General features: G+C 44.2%; 3 protein-coding genes across 4 annotated transcripts; 2 read left to right on the forward strand and 1 right to left on the reverse strand.

Moving 5' to 3' along the window:
- The first annotated feature begins 713 nt into the window (after positions 1 to 713).
- Positions 714 to 4,021, forward strand: LOC123400003 (GTP-binding protein SAR1A). The gene is made up of 3 exons (XM_045094399.1): positions 714 to 965; positions 1,872 to 2,003; positions 3,489 to 4,021. Exons 1-3 carry the CDS (start codon positions 837 to 839, stop codon positions 3,807 to 3,809), a joined length of 582 nt encoding a protein of 193 aa, XP_044950334.1. The 5' UTR covers positions 714 to 836; the 3' UTR covers positions 3,810 to 4,021.
- Positions 4,022 to 4,769: 748 nt separating this feature from the next.
- Positions 4,770 to 8,211, forward strand: LOC123400002 (putative pentatricopeptide repeat-containing protein At3g16890, mitochondrial). Of its 2 annotated transcripts, none has more exons than XM_045094397.1 (3): positions 4,770 to 7,092; positions 7,184 to 7,285; positions 7,710 to 8,211. In XM_045094397.1, the coding sequence occupies exon 1, from the start codon at positions 4,940 to 4,942 to the stop codon at positions 7,001 to 7,003; it is 2,064 nt and encodes a 687-aa protein (XP_044950332.1). In that variant the 5' UTR covers positions 4,770 to 4,939; the 3' UTR covers positions 7,004 to 7,092; positions 7,184 to 7,285; positions 7,710 to 8,211. The 2 variants fall into 2 exon arrangements, with proteins under 2 accessions (XP_044950332.1, XP_044950333.1); XM_045094398.1 differs by having other exon boundaries at positions 7,184 to 7,281.
- A 3,493-nt stretch (positions 8,212 to 11,704) lies between these two features.
- Positions 11,705 to 14,846, reverse strand: LOC123395491 (lysine histidine transporter-like 8). Its single transcript, XM_045090494.1, has 5 exons — positions 14,432 to 14,846; positions 13,729 to 13,862; positions 12,784 to 13,211; positions 12,551 to 12,682; positions 11,705 to 12,442 (listed from the first exon to the last, which is right to left on the reverse strand). The coding sequence occupies exons 1-5, from the start codon at positions 14,767 to 14,769 to the stop codon at positions 11,957 to 11,959; spliced, it is 1,518 nt and encodes a 505-aa protein (XP_044946429.1). The 5' UTR covers positions 14,770 to 14,846; the 3' UTR covers positions 11,705 to 11,956.
- Positions 14,847 to 15,850: the final 1,004 nt, after the last annotated feature.

Genomic DNA, 15,850 nt, shown 5'->3' on the forward strand with positions numbered 1-15,850 from the left:
AAAAATAGTTTCTCAAAAAAATATGTTTTCCCGAAAAGCAAAACATAAAACCGATTCACATACTATTTCATGAACCACTTATCTTCCAACAAATGTAGGAAGTTAGACTGATTTCTTCACGTCCACACTTGATGCTCCGAACAAGAATTAGAGGGTAACCTTATTACCAATGTTTATCAAAATTGGATGTCAGATATAGAACATGATGGCACACAGAGTAGGTTATGTAATGTTTTTGCCAGAGTAGGTTATGTAATGCTTTCGCCCATTGCAACGCACGGGCATTTGTACTATTCACTCCTAATTGACCGCATCCATCCCAACATGTGTTCTGTATGTTTAAAATTCAAACAATATTTTTGTTGTATGCAGTTTTATGATAGTTTCAAGGGAATATCCACCAATGTAGACATGTACAGTTTCAGACTAAAAATATCAAATCATCTTTGAAGAAAAAATCAATTCAAACTTCAGAAGATACATGTTGTGACTTTTGACCCAAGGGTTGCGCTTTGCGCATGGAATCCGCAAAAAAAAAACCTGGGGTGCTTTCCTTGCTAGAAACAAAAGGAATCCGCGAGTTGCTGTCCCACGGTCTTTCTCCAAACCACCCAACTCCCACCTACTCCTCTGCCCCCCGGGCCCCGCAGCGCGCTGTCCCATGTGTCATTCTAACGCCTCCCCTCCTATTAATCCCCGTCCCAGCGGCGCGGTGGCCGCCACGTCACCAGTCGATCCCTTCCTTCTGCCGGTGCGCGTCGAGATCCGTTAACAGGCGCCCTCCTCCCCCTCCGGCGGCAGAGAAGGAGGCCACCGACGGCGTCCGGCGACCGAAGATGTTCCTTGTGGACTGGTTCTACGGGGTGCTCGCGTCGCTCGGGATGTGGCAGAAGGAGGCCAAGATCCTTTTCCTCGGCCTCGACAACGCCGGCAAGACCACGCTCCTCCACATGCTCAAGGACGAGGTAGGAAAAAAAATCCTTCCCTTTCTGATTATACTTATGATCCTTATGGTGGATTGGTCGTTTTTCCGTGGATTAAGGTTTGGTAGTTTGACGAGGTGTGGAGGAACTGTGATGGTTCTTGGATCGGGATGATCCGCGTGGTTTTAGGAATAATTGATTGATCCCTTCCCTTCCCTTCCCTTCCTTCTAATATATATGTTCATGCACAGTATCTGTATATCAAGATTGAAGTATTTCTGACTCTATTCGGATTTTAGATTGGAGATATCTGTGCTAGTAGATATATTCATCTCAGCGGCGAGAGTTCTTGGGGACTTTCTTAATAGATTGTTTTCAAACAAACTGTGGATTTTTCACGGTGCGTTGCAAAAAGTTTCCATATTCTTTGGATTCGGGTGGCTTCGACCGTATGTGATAAAAAGGGTTCCCCATTTTGGGAGTAGTTGGTGGATCAGCACCCTAAGTCTTTGTTTCCTGTCGAGGATAGTAGTGGACAGATTTCATTTTGGTTGCACTGGATTGCTTGCCAGATCTGGACAACTCCCATATACTAGCTAGCACCTTATAGATTTTTCATCTTCCAGTAATCCACGCGTAAAAAGTACCTGCCATCCTGGGTATTATCTACCATGTAATTCAGGGGCATGCAATTTAGATCTGCTGCAAATGCTTCTTCAGAGAGTTAGATTTCATTCTAAATTCAGTAAATTTGCACACTTAGCGATAAAGGAATGATCTTTTTACTATTCGACTTGGTTTGGTAATCTGTCTTTTAAGTTATTCATGACGATTATGCTCAGAAGCTGTACATAATTAAGTTCAACATTGAAAACACATGCCAAATCACATGTTTTTGCTCCTGTTGGCGGAATAAATTCTTACTTGGATTTATGTTCCTTCTGGCAGAGGTTGGTTCAGCATCAGCCTACACAGTACCCAACTTCTGAGGAGCTGAGCATCGGGAAGATCAAGTTCAAGGCATTTGATTTAGGAGGCCATCAGATTGCCCGCCGTGTGTGGAAGGATTACTATGCCAAGGTCTCATTTTCCTCTCCCTTATTACTCTCTTTTCTATACATGACTTATTTGGTGCTGTCATATCTGTTTAATGCATTTCTTCTCCTGTGGTGTTGTTTCTAGAAATAGTGTGCTGTTGTTTGTTACTCCCTCCGTCTGGAATTACTTGTCGCACAAATGTATAAAAATGGATGTATCTAGAATTAAAATACATCTAGATACATCCATTCCTATGACAAGTATTTCCGGACGGAGGGAGTATGTTTTTCTTTCCATATGAAATACAGATTATAGATACAGTATGACAGTAGCCGTAAAAGTTCTATTAAATGTCATTATCAGTGGATAGTAGTAGTTGGCACTGATGCACTGGAACATGTCCTAACTTTTGTCCCCACATGTATCACCAGCTGTGTGTTGAGAAATATTTATCAAGTTGTTGGCTGGTGGGGTTAGTGCATTTTGAACCACAAGTAGCTGACTCCAGTACTCCTATATGCCGTTCCACTCCCACCGTTGTGTAGCTATCAAGATCCATGATATAAGACTAGTGATATATGTGCATTGGGAAATATGCTTTCATATTAGTATGCGTGCACAATAATCTTTTGAAATACAAGTGGTTTTCCTTTTACCCCTTTTGAATATATATTAGCATAAATGCTGTTGTGACTTCTGTTCTTATCTACCTTAGATTTTCCTTCTATCCCAAATGGTTTTGTACTATATTACGAGGTAGCCAGTCACTTTGGCTTGTTGGATTAAGCAGTGTATGACTCTAGTGAAAGAGTTATATTCATTAGAGTGTTGCAGCAGGATCAATTTGGTGACACAATCGAATTCTGAGAGTCTTAAGTGGTCTAGTCCCAGATGTTAGCATAAACATTTACATTCATTCTGCAGAGTGTGCGGCAGGATCAGTTTGAGGATACAATCGGGCCGAGATTCTGTGTAACTAATTTCCAAACCATGAAATATTAGGAGTTTGGTGGAACAAGGGGGGACATAGGAATATCTCTGGTGGTGGTGGCAAAGGGGCCAGATCCAGAAGGGTTAAATTGGTTTTACAATGGACACTTAGAAATTGGTGCAATTACTAAGAGGGAGATAAGAACGGCTTGGGGTAGAATAAGTTCATAGTTGAAACAGGATACATAGTATATCAGATAAACTTAGCAATCAACCTGACTGGGCAAGACTTTAGCAGGAATATCATTAGGAATGCCCTGAACAATAATTATTCATTTTCTCATGAAATTGTTTTTTTTAATACTGTAGCCCCGAACTCTTGAATTGCACGTTGCGGCCAAGAAGGCTTAACTGCTTAATCATCGATTTTGGTGCATCATGCATATACTCATGTCGTTTGCATATATGGTGGCCTCTGTTATTGCTGCTGATGTTGCTCTGACTTAGTAGTGTACTTCTGTCATTCTGAGTACCGGTGCGACAACAATCCTGGATTTCATCTGTTTGATGCTATCTTTCTGATTGTCCTGTGGTCAGGTTGATGCAGTGGTGTACCTCGTGGACGCCTATGACAAAGAGAGGTTTGCCGAATCCAAGAAGGAGCTCGACGCCCTCCTCTCAGACGATTCGCTGGCCACCGTCCCCTTCCTGATCCTGGGCAACAAGATCGACATCCCCTATGCTGCCTCAGAGGAAGAGCTCCGCTACCACTTGGGTCTTAGCAACTTCACGACTGGCAAGGGCAAGGTGAGCCTCAGCGAGTCCAATGTCCGCCCCCTGGAGGTCTTCATGTGCAGCATCGTCCGCAAGATGGGATATGGCGAAGGGTTCAAGTGGATGTCGCAGTATATTAAGTAGGCCAGGCAGGGGGAAGTGGTGAAAGAAAAAAAAGGGTTATAAGTAGTCATGGTGATACTCTTGTTTTACCTTACCTTGCCACAAGAGTGTTAGGGAGCTAGCTGGTCATGGTGCCAGTACATATGTGATGTAATGGATGTAGTTCAAAGTCTGGGGACTCCGTCCTAGATTTTTTTTGGTTGAGTTATTACAATGTGATGTTGAAACGGTGATATGCTTTGAACTCCATTGCTGGTGCTCCATGGCATTCGGAATGACGCATACTGATTTGTTGTTCTGTGTGTTTTTGTTTTTCTTTGAAGCTGATGATCCCCAGCAGATGGTGTGCTGACATACCTTTCATCGGTATTCTCACTTAATTTGAGGTTATAATTCTTGTTATCTATTTTTCCGCCCCTGCAAATAAATAGGTGCAGTTCAGTATCTAATTTGCAGATTTCTGCTTGCATTATACTCGGTGGCTGACTTGTGCAAAAATGAAACTGAATTTACAGTCCACTAGCCAGCATTTGGAAGCATTGCCATATATACACAAGCATGCAGGCTTGTACAGACCATCCAGTTGCGTGTTGGGAACCCCTTTGTTGGCGCGGTGGATCCCGGCCAGGGAGGGCTTTGCTTTTATGTATTTTTTTGAATTTTGTTAGGATTTGTCTCATGCTTAGAAAGACGACGCGATAAGCTGAGGACGGTTTTCTGAAAATAGATTAAGCTTCTCCCCGTCGAGCCTCCACCTGTCTTTGTACTATCTTGACTGTGAATAGATTAAAAGTTTTCTCAAAAGAAAAGGTAACATTATCATGTTTAATAATTTTATTCTTGGACTTGTTCATGAATTCCGATTCGACGCAACCCTAAAATTAATTGCAATAAACCAATTTCGCCCGTATGGAAAATCCAAAGTTGACCTTGCAACCTAACAAAAATAATCATAGACCCGGATCATAAACTTCCTTTCCCGAATTTGAAAACTTGAATTTCCATTGTTGAAGTGATTTCAGAATAGTCAGCTGACAGACTCTCCACTAAACCCTGCAAACCTCTCCACAGGACAGGAGTAGGGAGACACCGCGCCGCGCCACTCCCCAAAACATTTTGTCCGAGTTTCTTCCGCCTCCCAGTCGAAGCGGATGGCGATGGCAGGCAGGAGGCGCCCCGATCTCCTCCTGCGCCGCCGCGCCAATCTCTCAGCCCGTAACCCGCCGAGATCCAGCCTTTCCACCGTCTCCGGCCGGAGTCCGCCCGAACCCGCCGACCCGGCCCGCGCGGCGACGATCCTGGCCGAGAAGGACTGGTTCGCGCGGCTCAACTCGGAGTTCGCCGCCGCGCTGCCGCGCCTGGGCCCGCGCTTCGTGGTCCGCGTGCTGCACGCCGCCGTTCCCCTCGAGCCCCGCCTCTGCGTCCGCCTCTACGTCTGGGCGTCGCGGTTCGGGGCCCACTTCGCGCGCGACGCCTCGGTGCGGCGGGCCCTGGAGGACGCGCTGTGGCGCCGCGGGCCGCTCGTGCTGTCCGCGGCGCTGGTGGCGGAGGTCAGGGGCTGCGGGTGCGAGGTCTCCGAGGAGCTGCTCTGCTCCATGATCGCCAGCTGGGGCAGGCTGGGCCTCGCGCAGTACGCGCACGAGGTGTTCGTGCAAATGCCGCGCCTCGGGCTGAGGCCCAGCACCGCGGTGTACAACGCGCTGATCGCGGCGTCCGTGAGGGCCGGCGCCGTCGACACGGCCTACCTCAGGTTCCAGCAGATGCCTGCGGACGGGTGCCAGCCGGACTGCTTCACCTACAACACGCTCGTTCACGGGGTCTGTTGTGGTGGGATCGTCGATGAGGCGCTCCGTCTGGTGAGGCAGATGGAGGGCGTTGGGATCAAGCCGAATGTGTTCACTTACACGATGCTGGTTGATGGGTTCTGCAATGCTGGCAGGCCGGAGGACGCGGTTCATGTGTTCAATACTATGAAGGATAAGGGTGTATCGCCCAATGAGGCCTCTTACAGGACTTTGGTTCATGGTGTGTTCCGGTGCTTGGGGAACCTCAAGGCCTATGAGATGCTGAGTGAGTGGCTAGGACGTGAGCCTCCACTGCACCCAAGTGTGTGGCATACCATGCTGTATTGCTTATCAAAGAAGGAGATGGCCAAAGAGGTAGTTGAGGTCGTGAAGAAGATGAAAACTAGGGGTCTTCTCCTCGACAATGCAATGTTTGGCATTGTGGCCTCTTGTGCTGTGAAGTGCCTGGAGTTGAGTGATTTGTGTGAGTTGGTTGATGATTTCACAAAGAAAGGCGGGAATCCTGGATTTCATGTCTATATTATGATCATCAAATCCCTACTGGACTGCAAAAGTTCTTCAAGGGCAAACCACTATTTAGAGCGCATGGTTTTGGACGGGCTCTTGTCTAGTGTGGCATCTTATAACATGGTGATAGATTGCTTTGTCAAGGAAGGTGCAGTGGATAGGGCAGTGGAGATTATAAAACAGATGCGAGAGAAAGGTTTCCTTCCAAACCTTGTTACCTATAATACACTGTTAAGTGGTTACTCAAAGTTAGGGGATGTACATAATGCAAAGGCTGTTCTTAAGATGCTTATGGAACATGGTTTCATGCCAGATATCATTACTTTTACCTCCCTCATTGACGGGCTATGCCATGCCAATCAAATGGATGATGCGTTTGATTGCTTCAGTGAGATGGCAGAGTGGGGTGTTAGACCAAATGCTCATACTTACAATGTACTAATGCGTGCACTTTGTTCAGTAGGGCACGTTAACAAGGCCATTGATCTTCTTAATAAAATGAAAATAGATGGCATTAGTCCCGATGCATATTCCTTCAATGCTCCTATTTTGAGTTTTTGCAGAATGAAGAAAGTAGATAAAGCTCGTAGTATTTTTAATGCCATGCTGAGATTAGGTGTTGCTCCAGACGGTTACACATGCAACATCCTGATTAAAGCTCTGTGTGATGAAAGAAGAGTTGATGATGCCAAAGAAATTCTAGCTGCAACTGAGTCTAGTGGCTGTACTGTGACCGATCATCATCACTCATACTGGCCAATTGTTTCTGCACTTACTAAAATGGGTCGATTCAGTGAGGCAGGACAGTTGATGAACAAATGTGACATCAGAAATGTTCAGTTAGATTGTGGTTCTAATCGTACCACAGAGCCTGCAATGCGTGCCCGAGTTATCAATGTGTGAGTTGCGATTTGGCATCTACATGCTGTTTGGTACATGAATGATGCCCTCCTCCTGCAATGGAGGCTCACAACTGTCTCATCTTTGCTAAGGTGCAGTAGACCAACATCACTGTCCATAACCGCTCCTTGCAATCTGTTTTGATGATATTTCATTTGTCCTGCTCTTAAATCTTATTTCCAGATGATTCACTTGGAACTTCTCGGCGCCCATTGCTTTGTATTGCATTTCAGGAATGATATGGATTTGCTCATTCCCGTCTAAAACTCTTCGCAGAAGAAGTCAGTATGTTTCTTCTAGCTCTTTGCATGTTTTGGTGAATTCTCTACTTAAAGGGATGAACTTCATGCAAAAATTTATAGCTGTTTTAATTTGCAAATACTGGAGAGGAAACACCTCAAGCTAACAAAAAATGAATTTCATGTACTTCTAGGACTAGTTACATTTTAAATTGAAGTAAAGAGGATTAGGAAATTTAGTTTGAAACAAAGGGTAGTCAGAAATTTCTAGTAGTCCTCAGTAAACATGTAACATCAGGTGCAATATTCCTATAATTCTATGTACTATTAGAGTCTAAAAGCTGGCCGCACACAAATTTGACCGTGGAGGCACTAATTTGACCGTAGTAACTGCACTAATTTGGCTCAACATCTCATTGAAGATAAAGACTTATTAAGAATTTCTCATTTATCTCATTGTTTTCTTGCAGGGCTGCTGATTTCCAAAAGGATTATTATGCTTGTCTGCAAATGCTCTTCTTTTGGGAAACAAGCATATCACATCATGCAAACTCGATGGTGCGGAGGATAATTGCTTCCAAATTCTCCTTGAGTATCTGGACTGCACCCCAACAGCTTTCTATGATGACTATGTCTACTGGTCATGGGGGAGTTTGTTATGTGAATTCTCATCGCTGCTCAACTTCTGTTCAACCTGACGGGGGCTAGCTTTTGTTCTTATTAATGAGCTGTTCATGTTGAGGAGGTGCATTATTCTGGTCTTGAGGCTACTTAGAGCGTCAAACTGACACCTGGAGATGAATAACGCTGATTCACGTGTGCGGCCTCCTGTACCCAGTTGTTGCAGTTGTATATACACCAATTGTTGCAATGGTATATTCAGTTGTTGATAGAATTGATTCTACAAACTACATTCGTTACTTCAGACCAGGGTGCAAATATAAAGCTTAATTGGTCAGACGTCTCCTATTATTATGATCTCCTGGACAACATTACTTCACATTGCAGGATCCTCCATTCTGTTACAACGGTTTAGTAGACAGTTTATTTATGCTTTCATGGGCTTCTTTGTTTGGACCTGAACCTGTTGAAACGAGGAATCTTGAATAAACCAATCATGTGCATGATTCTGTTATTACAGAAACCAAAGGTGGCATAGGCATGTACATGTAATTGAATTCTTTAACACTTCGATCGTAAACCAGTGCCTACGAGATTTTGTTTTAGAAGAAAATAATTCACGAAGAATGATACTCCTATACAGACTGGCTGTGGTCACTAACTGTCCCCAGTAATATTGCTGTTAGAGAAGTACTTCCTCCGTTCCTAAATATAAGTTTTTTAAACGATTTCACTATGTGTCTACATATGGAGCAAAATGATTGAATGTACACTCTAAAGTATGTCTATATACATCTGTATGTAGTCCACTAGTGAAATCTCTACAAAGACTTATATTTAGAAACGGAGGGAGTAGATCTTTTGTGGGTGTGGTCACTAACGGTCCCCAGGTGGTTGAGGTGGAGGATAATGATGATAGTGGACTGCAATCCGATGTGGCATGTATGCTCCAATCTCCTAGCAATTCTTCTGAGAAGTGATGATTCTCGCTCAACCTTTATATCCTGAAGAGATGTGTGCAGAATAGCATAGAGAACTAGAGCTGCTGCATTGACAAGGAAGAGGAACCTGGATGGTACTCCTGTTAACCCTAAATCCAATTCTTATGATGCCTTATCAAATAATCAATTAATGCTTAGGGCTGCTAAGTTGGTTGTGATTATTCCTGATGATGATTGTACTTGTGTGGAAATTATTAGGGAACTTGAGAAAATCTGGATGAATAATGATATTGATATTCCTGCTGCTGCTGATGCTAATGTTAATAGTACTTTACACATTACTAATCAGAAAGGGGAGGACACCCCCATTGAGATAGACTAGAGGCCTATTACCTCTATTAATGAGGATTCTTTTATTGTTAGAGCATGGTTAATAGTATAGCTAACTGCTGGTTATAAACCATCTTATAGCTAACTTGTACAATAGTTAGATATAAAAGAGTACTACTTTTATCATATATGATCCACCTTTCATTCTCACAAAGCACCTGGGAGCACGTGCTAGAGCTAGCTCTTCACGAAGAGTCCGCTTTCCTTCTCTCTCCTTTTCTCTCTCATCCAACTCAGCAAAAATATAGTATTTTAATCCTTACAACCTGCTGGCTGTACCTTATTGTACTTGTTTTTAGGTCCAAGAAGAAAAGAACCAGAAAAATTAATGTGATTGTGTCTAGCCCCGTGACCACTAGTCCAACCCTTAATAATGCTGCTTGTTCTGCCCATCCTCTGTCTACCAGGATGGGAAACCCTCATAGATATAAATGAATGTCATTATAGAATTGTAAGGGGCCCGGCTTCCTGCCTCTCTTATTTAATAGAAGGCCATTCCCTTGATTTTCTTGTACTTCCTCCTTTTTAGTCTATAGGTCTCAAATCTGAAATATCAGATTTTTATTATATTAGTCTCATTTTGAGTCTAATTGAGTTAAAATGCTTTGAGTTCCACGCCATATTTGATTCATAGAGTTTAGAAAAAGGAAATGAGTGGCTATGCATGCATCGTTTTCTACATTCATCATGCAAGTCCAATAAGGCTGGTCACAATGGGGAGTAACATAAGGTAGGAACCTACACACTTTTCTAGACTATGTTCCTACCTCCACAATGGGGAGTAACATATATGTAGTGTCATGCAACAATGCATTTATTAGGCTATAGACTCATTGTTTGTTGGAGTGTGTGATGTTCCGGTAACTTAGCTAGTTACCACAAGCACCTCTCTCTTTATTAAATATGTGCCACATAAGCAAAGTTGTATTGGAGTGTGTGATGTTACTGCTAAGTTCCTCCCCATTGTGACCAGCCTAAAGAGGATGCTACATTTATTGCCTTGGAAATTAAATATGTGAGAAATATTTCATAAGCTAGTTAAAACTAGTGTCATCCACTCACAGTTCACCTTGGTTGATGAGATTTTAGATTTGAGCCTATAAACCGAAAAGGAGGGAGTACTTCATGAAACTCTGAAAGGTTTCTTTAGAAAATTTGATCCTTATGAGTTATTTTGTTGGAACTGATATCTGTGGGAAAAGCTGAGGGGATTTTATGTGGTGTGAAAAAAAGAGAGGTTGGAGATTATCTCGGCGAGCATAGCCAATATATCATGTAATTACTTCTATGAGATGCAGTGAAAGAATACGGCTGCCGGCCCTGCCTAGCTCAAGCCTGCCTCACATGAGGCTGGTTGAGCAAATACATCCTTTAAACCAATATCTGTAACCTGTTTGGTTGCCCGCATTTAGTTCTTACACATTAGGGAGCAGCTTAACGTATAATATTTGGTTACCCGCATTGTCCGAACTCATACATAAGCACGCTGTTTGGTTGCATACACGGTGCGAGACGTGCTAACCTTGTACCTTATGTGGTGAGGTTACCTTACACATGATCACACCTAGCACATCACAACAGCGCAATGACGACAAACTGCAGGATGATGATAAAGTTCTTCACCGCGAGGCGTGGCGCCGCCTTGCTAAATGCAACGTTGCCAACTTCAACGACGCCAACTCCAGCAGGTGGCACCACGAGAGCCTCATTGCTGAAGCCGCCTTGCTACATGACGGTGCTGTACAGGTCAGGATGGATGTCAAGGGTCTTGCTCTCCCTAATGGTGGTTGCCACCTCCTTCATGGCCTTGGTCATGCGGCTGAAGACACTGATCTCCTCGTCCATCAGGACGCCCCTCTTCCTCTATCTACTGCACTGTAATTCTCTCATGTATCAGTAAAGATAGTTAGGCAGGATGTATGATTTTTATCCATCTCGTGGCATGGATCTAGGTAAACCACCGTGTCATGTTCTTCGCCACTGTCTTTCATGACGCACAACAGATCGTTAGATCAATGGTGTATTAGCTGCCAAGGACTGAAGTGAAGGATTTTATTGGGCCGTGGCCCATAAAATCTAGTAACACTTTTACTATAATTTTGTGATGTCCACAATGTTCACCTTGTGTAAATAAAAGCTCGGTTGCCTTTGAATTTTGTTTAACGTTGTTCAAAATTGACGTCCTATTTTCATTTAGAATTTAAAAACTATACACTGAGAGCTTCTTTAGTTAAAATGATTGTTATTTGAATTTTGGAGTAAACTGATTCCAAGGATTTTTTTTAATTCGACCGAGTCCAATATGAATTTTCTTAAGGAATCATTTGCATCACATTTGAAAGCAAAATTTCAATCCACCACAACGTCTTGGTTATTTGTGTGTGGTTAAACAGAGGATATAAGCACGAATGATATGTAGACCTACGTTTTTAAATCCTACAAATCAAACATGGATTGAATCATATATTTTGTGGTCATAAAAATTCAAAACTGAGAACAGAAACAAAAGTACATACGCTATCAGCACAGAGATAGTAGTTATATAAATTGTTCGAGTTACATTTGACCTTCATAAGGTTGCCACTACAAGACTTTGATCGGCTCATGTTTTTGTTATCCAACAGGGGATACTTACATTTTTACCAAGACAGACTCTACTAATATAAGATCAACACCACTTAATGCCATTGGTCTTTCCAAGGCATGTAATATAAGAAGCATATACCTATATATCATAAATTTGCAAGCTGAAAATAGCAGGCATGCTAGTTGGGCTTGAAGAACTTGAGCTTCATCCCAGTGTTAACGATGCTCCAGACACCACCCACAGAGGAGGCCAAGCTGAAGGCGGTGCCGAGCAGGGCGAGGCCCCAGTTCACGTACCAGCTGTAGCTGAACCTCTCAGGCTTCTTGATACAGATCCACATGAAGCACGGGTAGGCAAACGTCACCGGCAGTGTTAGGCCGCCCAGAAGGCCGGCGAGGCTGGAGAGGAACGGCAGAGCGATGCCGATGAAGAGCGAGATGAACCCGTAGAAGATCCTGAATCCAGACCGGACCCAGACCGAGCAGGGCCGGTTGGTGCGACCTGTGTAGAAGGCCTCAAAGCTGTCGAACACCGGCATGGAGTATATCTGGAAGCTGCTAAGGCAGTTGAACACAACGAGGAGGAACGTCGCCGCAAGGAGCCCACGGGAGATGTCGTGGCCGTGGAAGATGTAGAGGGCGGTCAGGATCCCTCCTTGTGGCATCTGTGGGCATGGGAAAGAACAACAGAAATGGACCAAGGATTGTTAGGAAAAAAAAAAGATGCATCATAGCAGAATAATGAGTGAGGAGTAGATGATTTAAGTACTTGCCATGTTTCCGTAGGCCCAGTAACCCCCAATGGCAACAGGGAAGATGCACATTGCAATCAGAAGATAAGCCGCTTTGGCCCCGCGCCACATAGGCACATGTGCAGGGTGTTTGAAAGTCGACGGCATCGTCGCCTGGTAGTTGCAAAATTAATTTAAATAAAACAAATGAAGCCACCAAATGGAACTACATAGTACTGAAAGTCTAAAAGGACTGGTTGTTGAGTAGTACTAACCTGTATTTCTAATGAAAGATTGTGTCCCCTGAATGCAAAGGCTATTATCCCAAGAGCATTCAAGGTAGAGAACAACGATGAACCAAAAGAAGTGGATCTCACTTGTTCATAAGAGATTGCTGCCGGCCGTTGCTGACTAACAGAGAGAACCCACGACATGGTGCAGTACATTATCGCTGTGGCGCCACCGATAAGCGAAAGCCCAGCAATCGAGTTGAGATTTGGGAGCTGGGAAAGAATGACTGCTAAGGATGTGAATACCAAGTACCACTCGACCGTCGAAATAGGGCTCGGTGTACAAAGGGGGCCGCACACTATTTGGTAAAAGAGCTTCATAGTCTCCCCTCCAACAAGAATCAATGCAGTTGCAGTGCCCGCCGAGAGATAAATAGTTGGGAAAAGAGCTAGCCACACTCCCAGTTTTTCCCCTGAATGAATAAACAGATAGAAATCAGCAACTCAGCTAATTTTTCAGTCCTACAAAATGAATTTCCAGCAATCCATGTAGCAGCAGATCAGAAGACAATTTAGCCAACATTGCATGTACTAACTCAGCTTGGTATAACAGGCAATAATTGGTTAATTACTCAAAAAAAGTGTGTGTTGCAATGGTTTGTGGTAGCAGAAAGTTCCACATTTTACACCACTGTAGCATGAGAGCGATCTGTTATAACCGTTAAGCAGTCATTTCTACTGTTCCGGATGTGGATCAAATCATGAGAGCGATTGTACATTAAGCTGGCACTACCCATGCTTGAACACTTCACCTAGCTAATAATGTCAAAAGATTCTTTCCTAAGCTGCATGAAACAGATCGTCAACATTGAGAACGACTCCAAACATGGCACACCATTGACAGCAAACATTGGCACAGATATCCAGGATGGAATCAAAAGTTAATTGTCATGAATTTGCAAAATAGCGAATGGCATGTCTTTGTCTCACCAAATGCGGCTTGTGCAAGCTCCACATATCTGTTGTACCTCCTGCCTGGGACTGCTTCATGAAGCTTGACTAGAATGGAGAGTGTGTATAGTTGCCAGAAGTAGGCAACAGTCAATGATATTATCCCCCAGCTCCTACAGTATAAGAGAACCATATGTTAGGACTGGAATATGCTGTTATCCTTCTAGTGTCATGTTAGGATATTGTTTTTTTTTTTTTTTTTGCGGAATGTTAGGATATTGTTTACAACGTATATGTACATTGCGCATTGTGTCGATATTATATGTAATTTTCCTTTATTAATATACCTCATGCCTCACCCGGGACTTCAGATCCAAAATCAAGTGAAAAAACCATGAAAAACACATTTCTAAATTACGCGCTCTTTTAATATTAACACCTTTGATGTGTTTATACTTCTAAACGTTTTGATTCACATATAAACAAGCTGCAACAATCTTGAAAGTAAACACCTAAACTAGAGGAGAAGTTGTTATGCCTTCAGTTTTGTTTTGGTGAAACTTTAGCACTGAACTTGAAGCCTCCACCAATCTGAACAATCTAAATAACGTTTGATTTTTTTGAGGTTAGAACAGAACATGTACAAAACTAAAATCCAGGACAAGAAAGTCGAAAAGGGTGCTGTGAGGGGGGAGGGGTTGCTGGGGTTTAGGATGTGAGAATGGCGAGTGAGGTTACTGACCATCCGAGTGCGGGGAAGGCGAGCGGGAGGAGGAGCGCCTGGAACCCAAGGCCGGCGTTGAGAGAGTGGAATGCGGCGTAGCTGGCGTTGCCGCTGCGGCTCTCGGTGATGGGCAGCCAGGCGTCCTGCGGGTTGAGGCGCGTGAGGTGGCCCACCTCCTCCAGGTAGCCGCGCAGGCCCTCCACCACCCGGCGCACCGGCGTCCCGGCGCCGCTCGTCGCCGCTCCTCCCCTCCTGACCGGCGGCGTTGACACCCCCTCCGGCGTTGACAACCCCCGTGGCGTCACGGGGATCGACACCAGCTCCGGCTCCCCCGCCCCCTCCGCCATTGCGGCCATCCCTTCCCTTGGACGACTTGGACTGAGTTCTTGGAGCACGCTGTGTGTGTGGTGGTGACTGTGAGCGAGGAGAAGTGATTTTCTTGGAGCTCGTGGGGAAGGGTGAAAAGAAAAAGAAAAGGTGGTGGTGGTGGAGTGGGGGACAGACGGGGTGGGGGGCGTGTGTCGGAGAAGGCCCCGTCCTTTCTCTGTCGGGCGAGGAGAGAGAAGCATCAAGCATGGGGCGGATAAACACTTCCGTAGAGAGAGAGAGTTGCATGCAGACGAGCAGTACGACGACGGCAATGGCGTGGTGCAGTGCAATGGCGTGTGTGGAGGAGAAAAAATCGACGAGCCGCACGAACTTCCGTACTGCTACGCTGTAGATGGCGTGTGAATAGCTCGACTGTTCGGACGTTGGGTGGTGGAGGAGTCGTCGAGTGCAGAGCTTTGCATCCGTAGGTGGTCATTTTGGCAGAGATCGTGGTCGTGCCTTGTGGGGGAAGGAGATCCGAGAGTCAGAGTGTGAAATGGATGCCACGCACATGGGTAACACGCAAGGATGGGCGGCACTTGAATACCGAGACTTTTTTCTTTTTCAACGATCCATTCGTCTACCGTTCGTGTCCGGAACACGTCCGCGCATCAAAACAACTATTTATACATTTTTCCCAGCATTCATGAATCTTAAATCTGGACTTTTCAATTCATGTACATCGATCACAGGAGATATAGTCGTACATAAATAATAAATGTTAGTATCACATATAAATAGTGTTTACATCAATTTTATTTTAAATGCACAAACAAATATTAGCTCTTTGATTTTTATTATGGGTCCATACATGTTCTATAAGATCATTGAATAGTTGCGCGTATATCTCATGATCTCGAAGATTCTAATAGATCCGCATAAAGTTCGTAAATTGAGTTAGATTCTGATCTTTCGGAATTTCAACTCGTTCTCCAAGTACTTCAAAACCATTGGTTTGCGCTACATCATCACCTTAATCCTCGACAATCATATTCTGCAAACAACATGTCATGAGCTACCACAAAATTTCTGATTTTCACATCATTGCAACCCCACGAAAAATTCCCC

This window comes from Hordeum vulgare, chromosome 5H, assembly GCF_904849725.1.
Source record: "Hordeum vulgare subsp. vulgare chromosome 5H, MorexV3_pseudomolecules_assembly, whole genome shotgun sequence".
Taxonomy (NCBI): domain Eukaryota; kingdom Viridiplantae; phylum Streptophyta; class Magnoliopsida; order Poales; family Poaceae; genus Hordeum; species Hordeum vulgare.

What these genes read in the sequence shown, in the direction of transcription:
- LOC123395491 (XM_045090494.1), bottom strand. Translation starts at nt 14,769, where the DNA reads ATGGCCGCAATGGCGGAGGGGGCGGGGGAGCCGGAGCTGGTGTCGATC. An exon ending in ATCTTTCATTAGAAATACAG is followed by an intron (nt 12,683 to 12,783) that starts GTTAGTACTACT and finishes TGCAACTACCAG; the next exon opens with GCGACGATGCCGTCGACTTT. An exon ending in ACTGGGCCTACGGAAACATG is followed by an intron (nt 12,443 to 12,550) that starts GCAAGTACTTAA and finishes CCATGCCCACAG; the next exon opens with ATGCCACAAGGAGGGATCCT.
- LOC123400002 (XM_045094397.1), top strand. Translation starts at nt 4,940, where the DNA reads ATGGCGATGGCAGGCAGGAGGCGCCCCGATCTCCTCCTGCGCCGCCGC.
- LOC123400003 (XM_045094399.1), top strand. Translation starts at nt 837, where the DNA reads ATGTTCCTTGTGGACTGGTTCTACGGGGTGCTCGCGTCGCTCGGGATG. An exon ending in TCCACATGCTCAAGGACGAG is followed by an intron (nt 966 to 1,871) that starts GTAGGAAAAAAA and finishes TCCTTCTGGCAG; the next exon opens with AGGTTGGTTCAGCATCAGCC. An exon ending in GGAAGGATTACTATGCCAAG is followed by an intron (nt 2,004 to 3,488) that starts GTCTCATTTTCC and finishes TCCTGTGGTCAG; the next exon opens with GTTGATGCAGTGGTGTACCT.